Source organism: Phacochoerus africanus, chromosome 3, assembly GCF_016906955.1.
Source record: "Phacochoerus africanus isolate WHEZ1 chromosome 3, ROS_Pafr_v1, whole genome shotgun sequence".
In the NCBI taxonomy this organism is placed as follows: Eukaryota; Metazoa; Chordata; class Mammalia; order Artiodactyla; family Suidae; genus Phacochoerus; species Phacochoerus africanus.
The window spans coordinates 112,898,099-112,917,163 of NC_062546.1; the positions used below are offsets into that span (position 1 = coordinate 112,898,099).

General features: G+C 36.0%; 2 protein-coding genes across 3 annotated transcripts in view; both read right to left on the minus strand.

Annotated features, from left to right (window-relative positions):
* ADAM32 (ADAM metallopeptidase domain 32) overlaps nt 1-4,946 on the minus strand; it is a 125,061-nt gene extending 120,115 nt beyond the window's left edge. Inside the window, exon 1 of the mRNA XM_047770237.1 lies at nt 4,889-4,946. Coding sequence (XP_047626193.1) covers nt 4,889-4,946 — 58 coding nt within the window. The remainder of the gene's footprint in view (nt 1-4,888) is intronic.
* Nucleotides 4,947-9,020: 4,074 nt separating this feature from the next.
* Nucleotides 9,021-19,065, minus strand: part of ADAM9 (ADAM metallopeptidase domain 9) — a 77,215-nt gene continuing 67,170 nt past the window's right edge. The window contains exons 21-23 of one of the 2 annotated variants that reach the window (XR_007133989.1): nt 11,313-11,380; nt 9,798-9,857; nt 9,514-9,599 (exon numbers count right to left, since the gene is read on the minus strand). Coding sequence is in view for 1 of the 2 variants with exons in the window: in XM_047772416.1 (XP_047628372.1) it covers nt 9,506-9,599; nt 11,313-11,380 (162 nt within the window). In the remaining variant the exon portion in view is untranslated. Of the gene's footprint in view, nt 9,600-9,797; nt 9,858-11,312; nt 11,381-19,065 lie in introns of both variants that reach the window. The other variant, XM_047772416.1, reaches the window with a different exon arrangement.

Below are 19,065 nucleotides of genomic sequence, written 5' to 3' on the forward strand. Positions count from 1 at the left end.
ATCGACACTACCAATACCTTGATTTTGGCCTCTAGAACCAGAAGGGGAAAAAAAATTTCTGTTGTGTTACGCCACCCAATGTGTGGTATTTTTTTATAGCAGCCACAGGAAACTAATATAGTATATTTGTCTTTTATGAAAATTTCCAGCTCACTACTGGGTTCTGATAGAGGTTAAAATTCATACCATGTGATCTACGGGGGAAAGTAGGGATATAATATGCCAATAGTACCCAAAAGTAAGTACAATGGTATAATCTTACAAACCCATCTATAGTTGGCCCTAAAAGAAAATAGAGAAAGTAAATCCTCCCAGTAAGTGGATTTTCACTTGGTACACTTATATGTCCAGTTCTCCTGTATAAGAATTGATTACATTAAATGAAGAAGAATAAAGTTATTCTCTGTGTTGTTTCCTGAAAGTCTAAGAACATTACCAACCTTAAGGAGGGTGAATATGGACGTTAAGTAGACCATCTAGAGGTGAAACTGTGGGATACGGTACACAGATTCAATCATTCCAACCATTTCTACCTTGTCCTCTTGTGCTCTAAGACGTTGGAAACCTAAAAACTCTATACCAGACTCCACTGCAATTAAGGTGCAGGAAGATTACTAGTTCCTGATACTCACACACCCAAAAAAGTCTTTGATTCAGAAGTGAACACTGTCAGATTACAGCCATGTGTGAATAGTTGGTCCTTCTGACATTTGTAATATAATCACATGGTCCTTTGGGATGGCTAGGAGAGCCATTCTGCTGCCTAACCCAAATACCACAGTGGTATTCTCAGTAGAACAGTCTCCTGGTATTGTTCTCACAGCACTGTTAGATAATTTTCCCTGCATTGTGACTCTAACCACATTGTAGAATCTATGCAGCATCTAAACCTGTTTCTTTGGTTCTAGGATTTTGTGATCCTAACATTTTTTGCAGGTGATATTATACATCTGGAAAACCCCAAAAATCATCAGAACTATTAATTAAAAAGAGGATTTAGTAATGTGACTAGAAATAAAATTAATATATAAACCAATCAATAACTTCCTTATAAACAAATAAAATAAGAAAATAACCACTTATGTAAAAAAGTATAAAATATCTATATAAATAAATTCATAAAAGAATAAATAATTAAATCTATAAAAAACTTTAAATTCTAAAAGGTGCATAAAAGAAGTTAACTAAATTGAAAAATATATTCAGTTATTGGGTATAAAGATAGTGATTTTCTTTCATTTCTAAATTTTATGAAATCCAATAGAAAAGTCTACAGAAGTTTTTTGAAGCAATATAAGATGAATTTAAAACTCACATGCACACAAAAAAATAAATATAATCTGTCCAAAATTTTCTGACAAAGAAAATTAAAGAAGAGGAACATAAGCTAGAAATAGAAGGAAACTTTAAGTTAAGAATAAACTGAGGGATGGCGTAGTAGTGGCTGCCAGGACATGGGGAAGGGAGAGATGTACAGGCAAAGCACAGAGGATTTTTAGGGTAATGAACTTATTCTGTATACATGTCATTACACATTTGTCAAAATCCATAGAATGTACAACACCAAGAGTGAACCCTAAGGTTAACTATAGACTTTGGGTGATAAAGATGTGTCAGTGTGAGACCATCAATTGAAACAAATATACCACTGTGGTTCAGGATATCTATAGCAGAGATGGTACAGGTGTGGGGACAAATGGCATATAGGAAATCTCTGTACCTTTCAATTTTGCTGTAAATCTAAAACACTCTAAAAAATAAAATTTATTCTTTTTTTAAGGTTTAAATGGTAAATCTTTTGTTTATTTAACCATAATTTAAAAACAAAGGTTATGCATTTAAAAAATGTATAGGTAAAATACCCATTAAAGTTTAAAATAGGCCAATGGACTTTAACATATTAAGAAAATTTCATTAATATGTTTCATATTCCACATTACAACTTACTATTTATCAAGTATGTATTTGGTGTAGCATCCAAAGAGGAATACTGGCAATTATCTGTAAAAGCTCATAAAATACTCCTCCCTTTTCCAACTACATAAGCTGGATTTTCTTCATACACTTCAAATAAAACATTTAGCAACAGACTGAATGCAGGAGGAGCTGTGAGACTCTAGCTGTCACCTATTAATCCAAGCCTTAAAGAGATTTACAAAAATATAAAACAATACCACTCTCTAAATTCTTTGTTTTGGAAAATATAGTTTCTATTTTCTAAATGTGTTTCATTAACATATGATAAGTCTATTACTATAACTGAGCAGCACCCTATGGGGCCTTTCAGGGCAGACTCCCCCCCTCCACGCCTCATATCCTCTGCTGGCCTCTTGTTTGTAGAACAACTTTAGCCAAAGAATAAATTTAATGGGAGAAGTGAAAAAAAAAAACGCAGAAGCAAAGGAAAACAGTCAAACAAAACAAAACAATAATAGTTTAGCCATCAAACAAGGTCAAGGACCTTTACCTCTCCTCAAGGGCAGTAGATAATATTCTGAGCCATATCCTTTGAGCTATTTTGCCGACACTGAAACTACATCAAGACCAGAGTACAGGAGTTCCCGTCGTGGCGCAGTGGTTAACGAACCCGACTAGGAACCATGAGGTTGCGGGTTCGGTCCCTGCCCTTGCTCAGTGGGTTAACGATCAGGCATTGCCGTGAGCTGTGGTGTAGGCTGCAGACGCTACTCGGATCCTGGGTTGCTGTGGCTCTGGCTTAGGCCGGTGGCTACGGCTCCAATTGGACCCCTAGCCTGGAAATCTCCATATGCCGTGGGAGCGGCCTAAGAAATAGCAAAAAGACAAAAAAAAAAAAAAAAAAAAGACCAGAGTACAGCCTTGACATAAGCGGTTCCGTCTTACACAATTCCAAGAACTGGCCTCAAGGAAATGGGCACAAACCGACCTTGGAACTGAAGATTAACTGTACTTACTGACCAGACGACTGCAGGACCAATTTCAAGACAATTGTAGCATGTAGCCCTTTCCTCTGCCTATACACCCCTGAATTGCCCCTTTAAAAACTCTTGTTCCCTGATCAACAACAGGGGAGTTGGTTCTTGGACATGAGTCCGCCTTTTCTTCAGGTTGCCAGCTTCCCGAGTAAAGCAGCCTTTCCTTTCCTTGCCAACACCTGTTTCACGAGTATTGGCTTTTGAGGAGCAAGCAGTAACTGACTATGGTAACATTGCTGTTGTTTTTTTAATAAATTAATAAAAGTCTTTAAATACTTTAATTCCTAATATGATGTTGATATAAACAAAACATAAACAAAAGCTCTTTGGAATTACAACAACTGTTAGATTTTTTGTTAATTTGTGTACACCCCAAAAAGTTTGAGAACCATTTCATTTAAACCATTGTAGTGGGATGGACTGGGAGTTCGGGGTTAGTAGATGGAAACTATTGCATTTGGAGTGGATAAGCAATGAGATCCTGCTGTATAGCACAGGGAACCATATCTAATCACTTGGAACATGATGGAGGATAATGTGAAAAAAAGAATGAATATAAATGTACAACTGGGTCACTTTGCTGTATAGCAGAAATTGAAAGAACACTGTAAATCAACAATAATAAAAAAAATAAAGAGATACAAACTTCCAGTTATGATGTAAATAAATCTCAGGGTATGAAGTACACATAAACAAACAAATACTGTAGTCGTTATGGTGAAGGTGGGTACCCAAAATTTCATATTGAAGCCCTAACAACCAATGTGATGATATTTAGAAATGGGACCTTTACAAGGTAATTAGGGTTAGATGAGGTCATGAGCATGGATCTCTGATGATGGCACTGGCACCTTTATAAGAAGAGAGGACAGCGAGAGAGAGGACAGTGAGTTTGTGCACACTACCTCTCTCTCTCTCCCCACAAAGAGATCACATAAGTACACAGCAAGAAGGGAATGGTCTACTAGTTCGAAAGGATGACCTCCCCAGATTCCCACTATGACAGCGCCCTGCTATACTTCCTGTCTCCAGAACTGTGAGAAAAATTTTTTATTGTTCAAGCCACCCAGTCTAGGATATTCAGTTATGGAATTAGTCTGAGCTCAGGAGTACAGCCTGTAACAGCAGAATGACTGGAAATAAGCCAAAAGTCCATTAATAAGAGAACTGGCTAAGAAACTGTGGAATCTCCAAACACTGGAACACTATGCAGATGGGGGAGGAAAAAAAAAAGACTTTCCGTGTCCTGACAAGGAATGGCAAGGCTCAGAAGACTGTATTTAAAGGGAGAGAAGATAAGAACATATCTTAAAATTTCACTTGCATCTTAGTCTCCCTTAATATTAAACATGGAGGACTCTTTATAACATTCCCTCGTATTCTGCCATAATGTACCTTGTCAATGTCAGCATAGCAAACACTGAATAGTTTTTCTGTTTTGTTTTGTTTTTTTAGGTTTTGTTTTGGTTTTGGTTTTGGGGTGTTTTTTTTTGTTTGTTTGTTTTTTTGTATCGCAGGACAAATTATTATGTGCAGGACAAGTTATTACACTGGAACAGATGCTGTCCGAGGAAGGGCAGTTTTTTTGGACTCAGTGGAATTCATGAAGTTTCTGGGCTGTTTCTGAGCGCAAATGTTGAGGTAGTTTTGTGAAGTGCGTAACAGACCTACAATAAAAGGTTGCCCCAAACCCAGGGTCAGAGTCGGAGATTTGTCCTTGATCTTCCTCTCTCAAGAGTCACTTCTCTATCTCAACGCAGAGCCTAAATATGACCCAGTTTCTGAGAGGCAAAACAAATCTAAAAGCAGGGAAGGGCCCCAGGTTTTTCATCGAGTTGGGATGCAGTTGGACCCAAGCAAGGACACGCTTTAAGAAGGAAAAGCAAAATCTTCCTCTGCCCCACACCGGAGTAACAGGGTATCCATGGCCTTACCCGGACTTGATGTTAAGAAACCACGAAGCCCTGCCAGCAACATCATTAGGCGGAACATGGCACGGCTTCCTAGCTAGGAGTTGAGACTGAGCGGGAGTCGGTCCTCTTTTGGCAGTTGGTGCGCGGTGTTCTCGCGAGACCGAGGGATGGGAGCGCTAGGTCCTCGGCTCCCGGCCCACCAGTCACCAGCGACGCGCGCTGCCTGGAAGTTGGTGCTTTTCATGGTCCTTTTCCGACAGACGGCCCTACCCTCCGGCCCCATGGCCATTGGCCCCATGGCCCCATGGCCCCACGGCCCCACGGCCCGCATGTTATCTGAGTTACTCGACCACCTCAGCCCTTCCCTCGGTGTCGTCCCCCACAAACCTTTCGCTTCGTGTGGATGAAATCTAAAAGAACACATTTATTTTACTTTCTGAATTTAAAACTACGCCCGCAAACATACAGATGAATTACACATTAATGTTTACTAAAGCCGGGAGGGGGGTGTTAATTAAAAACAAAATTAGCCAGATATATTCAAAAAGATTCCAAGAAAGGGAAAAGCGAATAGATTTTGATATCTTTGGAAAGTATCTGCTATGGTTTTTTTGGGTAAATACACCTTGTAACCAGGCTGTGTCTATTTCTTCCTCCCATCCGTGTGGTTCTTTCCAGGCCCTTGGCTAAAATTGGTGTGGCGGCTTTCTCTTGTTCAGTTAACTTCTCAGTACAATGAATATTTATTTATTTATGAAGTGAATGAAATGGACAAGATTTTCACCCATAATTAAGTACCTATGTTCCAGTAGAAAATTCTATCCACATTCCTCAACACAGTATTCAAAATTTTCTAAATTCGGAGCCCAGGCTACGGCTTCTTTGCTCGGATCCCGAGTTATGACCGCTCTAACTTCCGGTCTTCCCTGAAGGAACATTGCCTCTTTCCTTCCCAGTGTCCATCTATATGCACTATGTTTTCTTTTCAAGCCCCAAAGAATAAGTTAATCTCTCATATCGATTAACAGGAAGGCAAACACACAAACTAAAAAGTCCGTGGTAACACAGAATAGCTCACTTGGGGAATCAGCGGATCTACACTGACAGTTGAGATGTGCATGCATAGGATTTCAACAGGACAATCTTAAGCTTGAAAAGGAATATCACAGCAGAAACATGGCAACAAGAATACAGTCGGCTCCTCGGTATCCACAGGGAGATTGATTATAGGACCCATAGTGGTTACAAAATTTCCAGATGCTCAAGCCCCATCGTTGGCCCCCTGGATTCTTCATTCATTCGCAGATTCAACTAACGGTGGATACTGAATTGCTTGTCATCTGCGATTGGCTGAATCCATGAATGTGAACCTGCAGATATGGAGTGTCAGTGTGTATTTACCGGGAAAAAACAATCCACTTAAAAGTGATCTGCACAGTTCAAAGCCACGAGGTTCAGGAGTTAACTGTATACACCTAGCTTACATCTCAACAGAACAGCCAATGCTAGACTAAAACTACTTTTATGGGGTAATTAAGCCAAACACTGCTTTCATCTCGCTTCACAGCATTACAATTGCTTGTCAATTAGTGCTAAGTATTTTGAGTGAATTTCTAGTTATTTCATTTGTTATTTCCTTCTCCTCAATCTTTCCTGTTTAAATCTTTAAAAGAGCAGACTTGGAGTTCCCTGGTGACCTAGTAGTTAAGAACTATGCATTGCATTGTGACTGCTCTGGCTGGGTTTCCATCCCTGGCCAAGGAATTTCCTCATGCCACATGTGGGCCAAAAAGTAAAATAAAAGTAAATTAAAAAGCAGACTTTTATTATTCTTACTTGTATATATGGCTCTCTCTATAACAGAAGGCATGTCTCATTGAAAACTTACATATCACAATAACTAACATGGTACCTGCAAGATGATAGAGTTTCAGTAGACATTTATAGAATTTAACAAAATCTGATCTGTGCTTAGAAAACCTGGATTGTGCTTATACTATATAGAGACCCAAGTATGTGCTTAATAGAAAGGGAAAGTGCAATACCTAGAACAAGGTAATATGCTCATGAACATAGTTGTACAGTGACATCAAAGTTACATATCATTTATCCTTGATTATTAAAATATCTTTAGCAGATGGCAAGGAAGTCCTTTAATATTTTCAAATTTTGAAGTGGCACATCTGACCAAGAAATTTTACAATTTTTTTTCTTTTTAGGGCTGCATCTGCAGCATATGAAAGTTCCCAGGCTAGGGGTCGAATTAGAGCTGCAGTTGCCAGCATATGCCAGAGCCACAGTAACCCCAGATCTGAGCCACACCTGCAATCTACACAACTCACTGCAACAGTGGATCTTTAACCCACTGAGTGAGGCCACAAATTGAACCCACACCCTCATGGATACTAGTCAGGTTCTTAACCCACTGAGCCACAACAGGAACTCCAAAATTTTACAATTTTTAATAACAATGTAAGATAAATCAAGGACAAACATAAGGGAAAAGCATATTTTAACCTAAGTTAAAATATATATAAAAGCAAATGAAGTTCAGACTGATTAGTCTTTTAGAAAAACTTTCTAAATATTCAAAGATCCAAGGAATTATCTAATTCGAGAAAAGTTTTAAGGTGCATAGTTACTATATGAACAACTAAAATTTCAGTGATATAAATTACAATTGCAAAAAATGGGACTATATTAATAACAAATATTTTCAGTGGTATATTAACTCATTCAGAGATTTAAATTGAAATGAAGAATTTTCATTTGGGATTGTTTACAATCTTTAATATATACCTGACAAAACAACATACCATCGTCAGAGAAATGAGATGTGTCATCTTCAAAACTAATTTGTTTTCCTTTAATAACAAAGGCCATTGTTAACAAATTGGCAGAAGTTAGGAAAATTAGTGAGATAGTATCTGTAAATGTCTGACTAGTAGTTTTATCTAAAACTAGTATAATGTTTTAATTAATAAGGTTATAAATAGCTGAGTATTTAAGTTATTGAGTAACACAAATCAGAATTTCAAGTATTTTATTTATTGTAAATCTCACATTTGTATATATATATATATACACAAATCAAAATTTTTTGAAAAACTAATGAAATTCAGTTAATAAACTTATTAATAAACTTTATGAAAGGTTATGAAAAAAATTTAGGTGCTTAAATTTTTATCATTCATACCATTTCTTCCATAGTAAAAAAATTCACTTTTTAATCACAGCTAGGACAATAACACAGACACCACTAACTTTTTTATACTTAGATCTAAGAAAAACTTTTCTCCTTCCTTTCTCCAGCCTAATCACCTTAAAAATATTAGTGTCAGAGTTTCCACTGTGGCGCAAAGAAATAGGTGGTGTCTTGGGAGCACTGGGACATGGGTTTGATCCCCAGCCCAGCACAGTGGGTTAAGGATTCTGCATTGCCGCAGCTGCGGCTTGGGTCACAATTGCAGCTCGGATCTGATCCCTGGCCCAGGAACTCCATATGCCATGGGGCAGCCAAAAAAAAAAAAATAATATATATATATATGTATATATATATTAGTGTTAACACAGACATTATCAAGCACACCTTAGTAAATGTAAACATTCTAAATTTTATTAATAGCAAGCTTTGAAGTTTCAGATTTTGGACTTAATTAAAGTGCTTATGAAATTCTCAAGTGGTTTTATGATAGCTCAATTGATTGAAGATATTATAATTGCTCCTGCTTTTTATTATAGCCAAGAATCAACAGCATATCTGATTAGTTGTATTAAATACTTCGTACCTTAAAGTTTATAATTTATTTAAAATAATGCTATTGTAAAAGGATGCTATGCTTCAACATGATTCGTAATAGAAATTCTATTATTAAATTAACTTTTCTAACATTCATTATCCATAGATAGATCCACAGAATCTATTATCCATAGAATCCATAGAATCATTTATCCATAGATTGTTTTAAAAATGGAAGATAATAACTGTGTGTGAATACACACATGTACACTTTTAGTGTTTTTGTATTTTTAAAATAATATTACGATATCTTAACAGTGGGTTTTGTGCATTCTTCTGGAGACAGAATATTCCTTTATTAGTGTAATGAGTGAGACAGACAAGATTCTAGTATATAGTGATTATTAGTCCGTGCAAGATGAAAAATATTAGATATTATTGGCAGCTAATTAGTTTTCATAGGTATTAAAGTATTGCATGTTCAACCAGAAACTACATCAATGATAACTAAGGTCAAAATTCAGAATTACATTTAAGCACATAATGACAAAACTTAAACCAATACAGGTAATTTGAGAATCATTACAATAACATGTTCAAAGTAACACAATCCACGTCAGGTGCATTAACCTCATAGATGACTGAGTAAAATGTATTCAATAATGGAAATGAAAATGTTATTCTAAATTCCCTGGCTTTACTGCATTTCTTTTATTTCTCATTTCCCACTACTCAAGTTCTATTTTTCTGCATTAATAAAGTTTGTTTTGTGGTTTTTTTTTTTTTGTCATTCATAATTCCAGCAGGAAGAAAGGCTTTTCAAGAAAATATCAGGAAAAAAAGTATCAGCTCAGTTCCCTGAAGATATCTGCAAAATGAAATGTAAAAAAAAAAAAAAATCAAGTGAGGGAACTATATAAAGGAGGTGGAGGGGCAGGACGAGCAGGAATTAAATTTCCCTGAGATGATACTTTCGGTTGTGGTGGAGGTGGCCTGTGAAGGGGGGAGAAAAGACAGTTAGTCGTGTGTTTCAATTGAATGAAATAATGCTACATTCATTACGAGCCCAATGGAATTACAATCCTGAACATCACTGATGATTCTTGTGGGTATATCATATTTTGAGATGATTATGAATCTTATTTGCAATGGTTAAAGGCCTCCAATCAGAGTCTAAAATGGAGTAACTACCTTAAAGTCTTGCCATTCTATAATCGATCGTGCTGTATAAAGGTGCCGGTTTATCTGTATCTTAAAAAGGATATGGAAAAGACAGGAAATTGAAAAGACAAATTGTAAAAGACAAGTAAAGATATTATGTGAATTAAGCACCCCTTGTGCAGTTAGGATTTAAGGGGAGCAAATTACTACCAAGTGTAAACTTTACATATACATATGGAGGTTTGAAATGCCAGCTCTGTGAAATACAATTTCCACTCTGAGAATGAAACCTGCTGCGACTTCTATACCTGTCCTTCTCAATCCTCATACTGCGGAAAACTGTGGATATCCTCTGTAACCTCTTCCTCCAATCTAGTGTCCCCCTACTCCAATAATAAACTAGAACTTTACCCGCTGAATATCTACCTCACAATTTATATATTCTTCTCTTGATGCTCAACTGGATTTCAATGTACACTTACTGAATAATAAAGATTACAGTTGAGGACACCACTCAGTGTTGAAATTCAATTGTAATTTAAAGGACTTTTGGGAATGGGGGACTGAGATATACTTCATGTAACGCAAAAATGTATGGAATTTTCTCCTTTCTTGGTGATGCTAAACCCATCCAGAGTCTTTTTCTCATGTTTTTCAGTTCCAGAATTTCCATTTGATTCCTTTTTTAGGTTTGTAAGCTCAGCACATCTAGTTCTGTGCTGAATTTCTCAATCTTGACTATTATTTCCATGATATGATCGTCATAGTTACTTTAAAGCCCATGCCTGATAACTCTATCCCCTGGATACCCTCTGAGTCTGCTTTTCTTGGTTTTAGTCACAATTTTCTTTTCTTGTATGTCTGGCTTTTAAAATTGGAGGCCAAACGATTTTGGGAAAATAGCAAAAAAAAAAAAAAAAACTATAGGAAATAAGATGAAGTTCTAGTTCACTCTCACCCCTGGATCCCAACACAAAACCTGGGGCCCCAATTTTTGTCCCCTTAGGTCTATGAGTTTGTGGAAACCTCTCCTCAGCATCCTAGCTTCTCCTATACAGAATAGGTAGGTACAATCTAGGACAAAAAAATAGTCCCCAAACACTGAGATCATCTCTGGACTGCCTTCCTCTCCTGGTCCTTAGTCCCATAATTCCTCATTTCCTTAGTAGTTTTCTATTGCCTTCAAATATATACTTTCTCCTATTTGTATTAGCTTGTCTAGCTGTTCTGAAAGGGAAGGCTAGTCCAGCCTATCTGATTTCCCATTGCTGGTTATTTGAAAGGTCCTTGCTTCTGAATATTATGGATACCAAATGCTAAAGTGGCTATTCATTATCTTGTTTGGACTTCTTTACAATTTCATTTTGTCACTGCACACATATGACAGAACTTATATAAAAGGTCTTAGAAGCTTTTCTGCAAACTGTGCTCTGTCTAAACTGTTGGTAATAAATACCTTGTCCTAAATTAAGTTAAAATACAAGGAACTATTTAGACATTAACCCTGGGTTTTATTTTGATCAAGTAGTCTAAGCAAATTCAGACCTTGATGGGAACTGCTGAGGTTGCTTGGCTGCATAAGTTGGTACTGGAAATCTGTTTGCGTATATAGGCTAAAAAGGAAAATAAAAGTTGTTACCACAGTGCACTCATAAATATATTTTATATACAGTTTATTTTACATATAAAATAATCAATGCATTTAAAAATCAATATGTTTAAATTATATTAAATATAAAATTTTAATACATAAATATATTTTAAATATATATATTTAAAAATCAAATAGACAACATAATGCTGACCTTTAAAACTACTTTACTTCTTCAACATATCTTTGCTACTGAATGCAGACTATGTAATTCTTTTAAGACCATATATATATATTTTTTTTAATTTTTAATTTTTTTTTAGGGCCGCACCTGCAGCATATGGAGGTTCCCAGGTTAGGCGTCTAATCGGAGCTACAGCTGCTGGCCTACACCAGAGCCATAGCAACGCCAGATCCAAGATACGTCTGCGACCTACACCATAGTTCAAGGCAACACTGGATCCCCAACCCACTGAGGGAGGCCAGGGATCGAACATGAGATCTCATGGTTCCCAGTTGGATTAGTTTCCACTGCACCATGATGGAAACTCCAAGACTATATTTTTAAAATTCGATAATAATGAAACATTTCATCTTGGTCCTGATCAACTATCTTAGTTAAAAGGTAACATATTTCTTATGTCAATACATTTTTAAACAAAATCTTCCAAAATGATATTGCCCAAAATCTATAGTACCTAACTGGTACAATAAATACCACTAATTTACAACCCTTGATTTTGGAATCCATGATACTCTTCATTGACAAGGTAGTCGAAATAGTTTTAGAACAAAGTGAGTCTCTATAACAGCCTCAAATAAGAATGTCAAAGTAAATGTTTTCCAAATATCATGTAACATTAGGGAAAGTTAGGGACAATCAGTTGGAATACTAATCACTGCTGAAGTGATCTTGACCAAGGTGGTCTCCACTACATACTATTACTTTCTCAAGCTCTTTGAGAGGCCGAATATGCACAGTGTTGGCGAACTTGACTAGTCTCTCGGTGCTGATGTGGAAAAGGTGGCCTATCACCTGCTATTTTTTGCTCCACAGAGTGACTTACTTGTTCTGTGAAAATGCAGAAAAGATGCAAAAAAAGTCTCATCCCTTTCCACCAAGCCATAGGAGCAGCACTTGAAAGGGACAGTTAAACTCCACTTCTTGGAATTTATATGACATATACTAGTATGCAAAATACATGTACAAGGATGCTTGATGCTACATTTTCTGCAGTAACAAGATTTGAAATAACCTGTTTCTAAATTTATGGTAAAGGTATAAGACAGAATACCTTACAGTTATTATGGTATGCAGTTATTAAAAAGAATGGGGTACATGCACATTACCCACAAACAGTGTACGAGAATGTTCCAGGTAGAGCATACTTAAAATGCTGGTTAAAATATTAAATAGGCTTTTTTTTTTTTAATGTTGAGATAAGTTGCTAGAAAGTAAGAAATATTCAAGACCAAAAACAATAAGAAAGCATAAAGAATCCAAAGCAGCAGCATTTGTCCTGTGAATACCTTCTCATCCTTGGACTACATTATGTATTTTCAGGTAATATGGACGTAGAAGACAGTTCCTGGGGCCTGAGTTGGATAGGATGCTGAATATAAGACCCTATATGAAGCCTAGACCCCTGAAGGGCAATACCCACCCTGGGTTAACTGGATAAACAAACACCATCCCAAAGAACAGTGGAGACACTGCTTATACAGTATTGGTACTGGTATAAGGGGAATTTAAAAAAAAAAAATTGTCTCCATGGATGACTTCTAAACACACACCCATCCTAACAAGGGTTTGAGGGTGAGAGTTCATAATGCTTGTGTGATCCAAAAAACACCAACAAAAATTTTAGTTCAAAGGCATCAAAGAGCGATCTTGTCCCCTAAACATCTGGCCGAGGAAAATATATACTCTATGTAGGTACTCACTGTAATTCAGGACTGAAATAATTCCCTCATATAAAGTCCAAAGAATACAAGTTTATAATCAATATGACAAAACACACTGAGAAACAAACCACCACAAGAGGGCTGGCAGAAACATCAAACCACAGAACCCATCAAGACTGCACACATTAGGAGTTCTCATCGTGGCACAGTGGAAATGAATCTGACGAGGAACCATGAGGTTGTGGGGTTTGATCCCTGGCCTTGCTCAGTGGGTTAAGGATCCAACATTGCGGCAAGCTGCGGTATTGGTCACAGACGTGGCTCAGATCTGGTGTTGCTGTGACTGTGGCATAGGCAGACCAATGAAGCTCTGATTAGACCCCTAGCCTGGGAACCTCCACAGGCCGTGGGTGTGGTCCTAAAAAAAGACAAAAGACCAAAAAAAAAAAAAAAAAGACTGTACACATTAAAATGCTCAGATAAAGTACAAAAAGTAGGTAGTTCTATATGTTAAAACAAATAAATGCTTTAAAAAATATAATGAAGCTACAAGAAACTAGAACAAATAACTGAAGTCTAATTTTATCTTATAATGTACCTAAAGACCAGCAGAGGAGGAAAATGAAATGTGGAAGGGGATTAGGGGGACAAAACTGACCCAAAAGAATACAAGAGGATTTGCAGTATGGAGAGAAAACAGGAAAATAATGAAAGTATTAAACAATACAGCAGAAAAAGCATGTTAATAATTGGATTCAGTGTCAATAAATTTAAGTTTCCAATTAGAAGAAAAATTTAAAAATTTTTTCATCTGAGATATGCTGTTTATAAGAGACAACATAAGGACAAAGAAAAGTTGCACATAAAAATGTATAACATAAATGGTAAACAAAAAGAAAACAGTGGCGTTGCTGTATTAATATTTTTTAAAAATGGAGTTAAGATGAGAGATTGTCTTTCCCAATCTCATACATAAGGAATCTACTAACAGCTAAAGGTTCCTATCAGGAACTTCTTTAAGGACTTCTTTCATGTAACCATCAACATGAAAGACATCACTGTAAGAACATAAGGAAGTTTTTTAATATGCCAAAGAAACAAAGCTTTTCCCCTAAGATTAAGAATACAAAAAAAGGATGCTTGGTTTTATGACTGTTATGCAACATAGCAGTGGATGATCTAGCCAGAACAGCTGGACAAGAAAAATAAATAAAAGGCATCCAAATTGGAAAAGAAGTAAAACTATGTCTATTCCAGAAAACATGATCCTATATGAAAATAGAAAATCCTGAAGAATCCACAAGAAAGCTACTAGAGCTAATAAATGAATTCAACAGAGATGCAGGATATAAGATAAAGATACGATAACCAGTTTCATTTCCATACACCATCAATGAACAATCCAAAAAGGAAATTAAGAAAGCAATTCCATTTATAATGGCATTGAAAATAAGAAAATATCTAGGAATAAACTTAATTAAGAAGGTGAAAGACACTGAAAATTACAAAACACTGATGAAAGAAAATGAAGTAGACCTAAGGAAATAGAAAGACAAATAGTGATCATAGATTCAAAAATTTAATATTGTCAAGATTTGTCAATACAACCCAAAGTCATCTGCAGATTCAACATAATCCCCATCAAGAGTCCAACAGCCTTTTTTGCAGGTAAAAAAGCAGATTCTCAAACTCATATGAAAGCATAAGGGTTCCCAAATAACCAAAACCATCTTAAAAAAGAATAAAGGTGATGGGTATATACTTTGCAAATTTCAAAAATTATAACAATGCTATAGTCATCAAAACAGTGTAGTACTGGCATAAAGATGGGCATATAGACTAACTGAATAGAATTGAGAATATGGAAATAAACCTATACGTCTATGGCCGATTGATTTTCCACAAGGTGCCAAGGTGCCAGGTCCATTCAGTGGGGAAAGAATAGTCTCTACAACAAATAGTACTAGGACAATGGATTTCCACATGCAAAAGAAAGAAGTTGGATCCCTACTTCACACCATATACAAAAATTAACTCAAAATGGGGTCAATACTTTAGTTCTAAGTGTAAGAACTAAAATTATAAAACACTTAGAAGAAAATATATGAATAAATCTTCATGACCTTGGATTTCACGAGGGATTCTTAGATATGATATCAAAAACACAAGCAGCAAAGAAAAGAATAAGTAAATTTGATTTAAATAAAATTTAAAACCTTTGCACACCAAAGGACATTATCAAGAAAGTGAAAAGACAACATACACAATGGAAGAAAATATATGCAAATCCTATATCTGATAAGGGGTTAATATACAGAATATGTAGAGAACTCTCACAACTCAACAACAAACTGACAACCCAATTTTTAAAAGGGGAAAGGACTTTAATAGAATTTCTCCAGAGAAAATAAACAAATAGCCAATAAACACATGAAAAGATACTCAACATCATCAATCACTAGGGGAATGCGAATCAAAACCACAACGTACCACTTAACCTCCTAATTAGGATGGCCATGAGAAAAATCTTTAAAATCAAAACAGAAAAAGGGAATTCCCATGGTGGTGTAGTGGAAACAAATCTGACTAGCATCCAGGAGGACAGGGTTTGATTCCTGGCCTTGCTCAGTGGGTTAAGGATCTGGTGTTGCCATGAGCTGTGGTATGGGTCGCAGGGGCAGCTTGGATCCTGCATTGCTGTGGCTGTAGTGTAGGGTGGCAGCTGTAGCTCAGATTTGACCCCTAGCCTGGGAACTTCCATATGCCACAGGTGCAGCCCTAAAAAGACAGAAAACAAAAACAAAAACAGAAAAAAAAGTGCAAAGATCAAAGGTGTAAAGAAATTAGATCAATCAGTAGGAATGTAAAATGGTGCAGCCACTGTGGAAAAACATTTAGTGGTTCCTGAAAAAGCTAAGTATACAATAACTATATGATATGAAAATTGTACTCAGGCATAAATTCAAAAAATAGAAAATAGGTAGTCCAAATAAGTACATGTATATACATATTAATGGCAACAGTGTATACATTAGGCAAAAGGTGAAAACCCAAATGTCCAACAACAGATGAATGGATAACAAAATGTTACTAGCCATAAAAAGCAAGGTTTTCATACATGCTTCTACAAGGATGAACCTTTAAGACACTGTGCTACATAAAATAAGCAAAAGACGAATATATAGTGCATGATTCCATGCATAGGAGGTACACAGAATAGGCAAATCCATAGAGATAGAAAGTAGAAAAAGACCCCAAATAGCCAAAACAATCTTGAAAAAAAAGAACAAAGCAGAAGGCATCACACATTCTGATATCAACCTATATATAGGGGTATGGTAATCATAAAAACAGACACACAGAATAGGGAAATATACCCATGCATTATTTAATTTATGACAATTAATTTATGGTCAATTATTATGACAAAGGAGCAAAGAACACACAATGGGGAAAGGACAGTCTCTTCAATTAATGGTGGTAGGAAAACTAGACAGGCACACAAAAAAGAATGAAATTATACCACTATATTACACCATATACAAACTTTAACTCAAAATGGATTACGACCTGAACATAAAACTCCCAGGAAAAAAAAAAAAAAACCATGTGGTAATAAGCTCCTTAAAAGTCACTGCTGTCTGGACTTCACATCAAAAGCAAAGGCAATAAAAGCAAAAATAAATAAGCGGGATGACATCAAACCAAAAAGATTCTGCAGACCAAAAGAAAAAAAAAAATCAACAAAATGAAAAGTCAGCCAACTGAATGGGAGAAAATATCTGCAAATCATATATTTGAAAATGGTTTAATACTTAAAATATGTTTTTAAAAAATCATAAAACTCAACAACAAAAAACCAAATAATGGACCAAGGGGTGGGGGGCAGTGGATCTGAAGAGACAGTTTTTCCAAATGGCCAACAGGTTATGAAAAGGTGCTCAACATTACTAATCATCAAAGAAATGCAAATCAAAACCACAATAAGATATCACTTCACTTCTGTTAGAATGACTATTAGAAAAGACAAGAAATAACAAGTGTTGGAGAGGAGGTGGAAAAAAAGGGAACCTTTGTGCACTACTGGTGGGAATGCAAATTGGTGCAGCCACAAAGGAAAACAATATGGAGGTTCCTCAAAAAATTAAAAACATAACTACCACATGATCCAGGAATTCTACTTCTGGGTATTTATCCAAAGAAAATGCAAACACTAACTTGTAAAAACATCTGCATCCCTATGTTCACTGAAGCATTATTTATAATAGCCAACACATGGAAGAAACCTAAATGTCCATCTGTGGCACATGTATATATACACACATACATTCTCATATTTTTTTTTTTTTTCGCTTTTTAGGGCCGCACCCATGGCATAGGGAGGTTCCCAGGCTAGGGGTCTAATCAGAGCTATAGCTGCTGGCCTGTACCACAGCCAGAGCAATGGCAGATCTGATCCGTGTCCGCAACCTACACCACAGCTCACGGCAAGGCCAGATCCTTAACCCACTGAGTGAGGCCAGGGACCAAACTCCCAACCTCATTGTTCCTAGTCAGATTCGTTTCCACTGCACCACAACAGGAACTCCAAGAAAATATATTATAATTTTAATAATATTTATATTATTCAGATACCAAACCAAAGGAAATTTTGCTATTTGTGACAACAATAAATAGACTTGAGGACATGATGCTAAGTGAAATAAGTCAGACAAAGAAACAAATATTATATGATCTCACATGTAGTATCTAAAACAAACAAACAAAAAAATACCAAAATCTTAGATACAGAAAACAGGTGGGAGATTGCCAGAGTCAGGAGAGGGAGATGGGTGGAAAGAGATGAAGGTGGTCATCTCATTTATTTTCCCATAAAATAAATAAGTAATGGGAGGTAATATATACTGATGACTACAGTTAATCATACTGCATTGTTTATTTGAAAGCTGCTAAGAGAGTAAATCTTTAAAAAGTTTTATCACAAGAAAAAAAGTCTATAAACTATGTGTAGTGATAGATGCTAACTAGACTTACTGTGATGCTCATTTCAAAATATATACAAATATTTAGTCATTATGCTGTACACCTGAAACTTAAATAATGTGTTATGTCTATTAGATATCAATTTTTTAAAAGTAGAATAGTGGTTACTACAGAGGGGGAATGGGGAGTTATTACTTCACGTGTACAGAGTTTCTGTTTGGGGTAATGAAAAAGCTTTAGAAATTTTTCTAATTACATTGTAAATGTAACTGATGCCACTGAACTGCATACTTAAAATAGTCAAAATGGCAATTTTCATGGCATATGTAATGTACCACAATGAAAAAGGAAAAAAATGTCAAAGATGAAGAACATATATATAATTTCTAACTTGCATCTATAAGGACTCTGTGATCGTCGTACATGAGTGATATGGAAAATCTCCGAGATATATGGTTAAAGGGGACTGAGGCACTTAAGAATTTTTGTTTCTTTATTTATAAAGGAATAAGAAGTAGAACAGGGAGATTCCATATGTGTCTTTCTGTATTAGAAGGACTTCTAATCATTTTACCTCCATATAATTGGAAAGACTTTAAAAGTCTGACAATACCAAGAGTTGACAAAGATGCAGTTGGACAGGAATTCTTATACACCAGTGACAATACAATTACCCAATGGTCTAACCTTTCTGGAAGACAATTTGGCATTTCCCAATAAATATTCACGTAATCTTTCAACTTAGCAATTTAATTCTATACACTTTTAGATCAGAGCCCTCTAGTAGAATTTTCTGCAATGACAGAAGCATTCTATGTC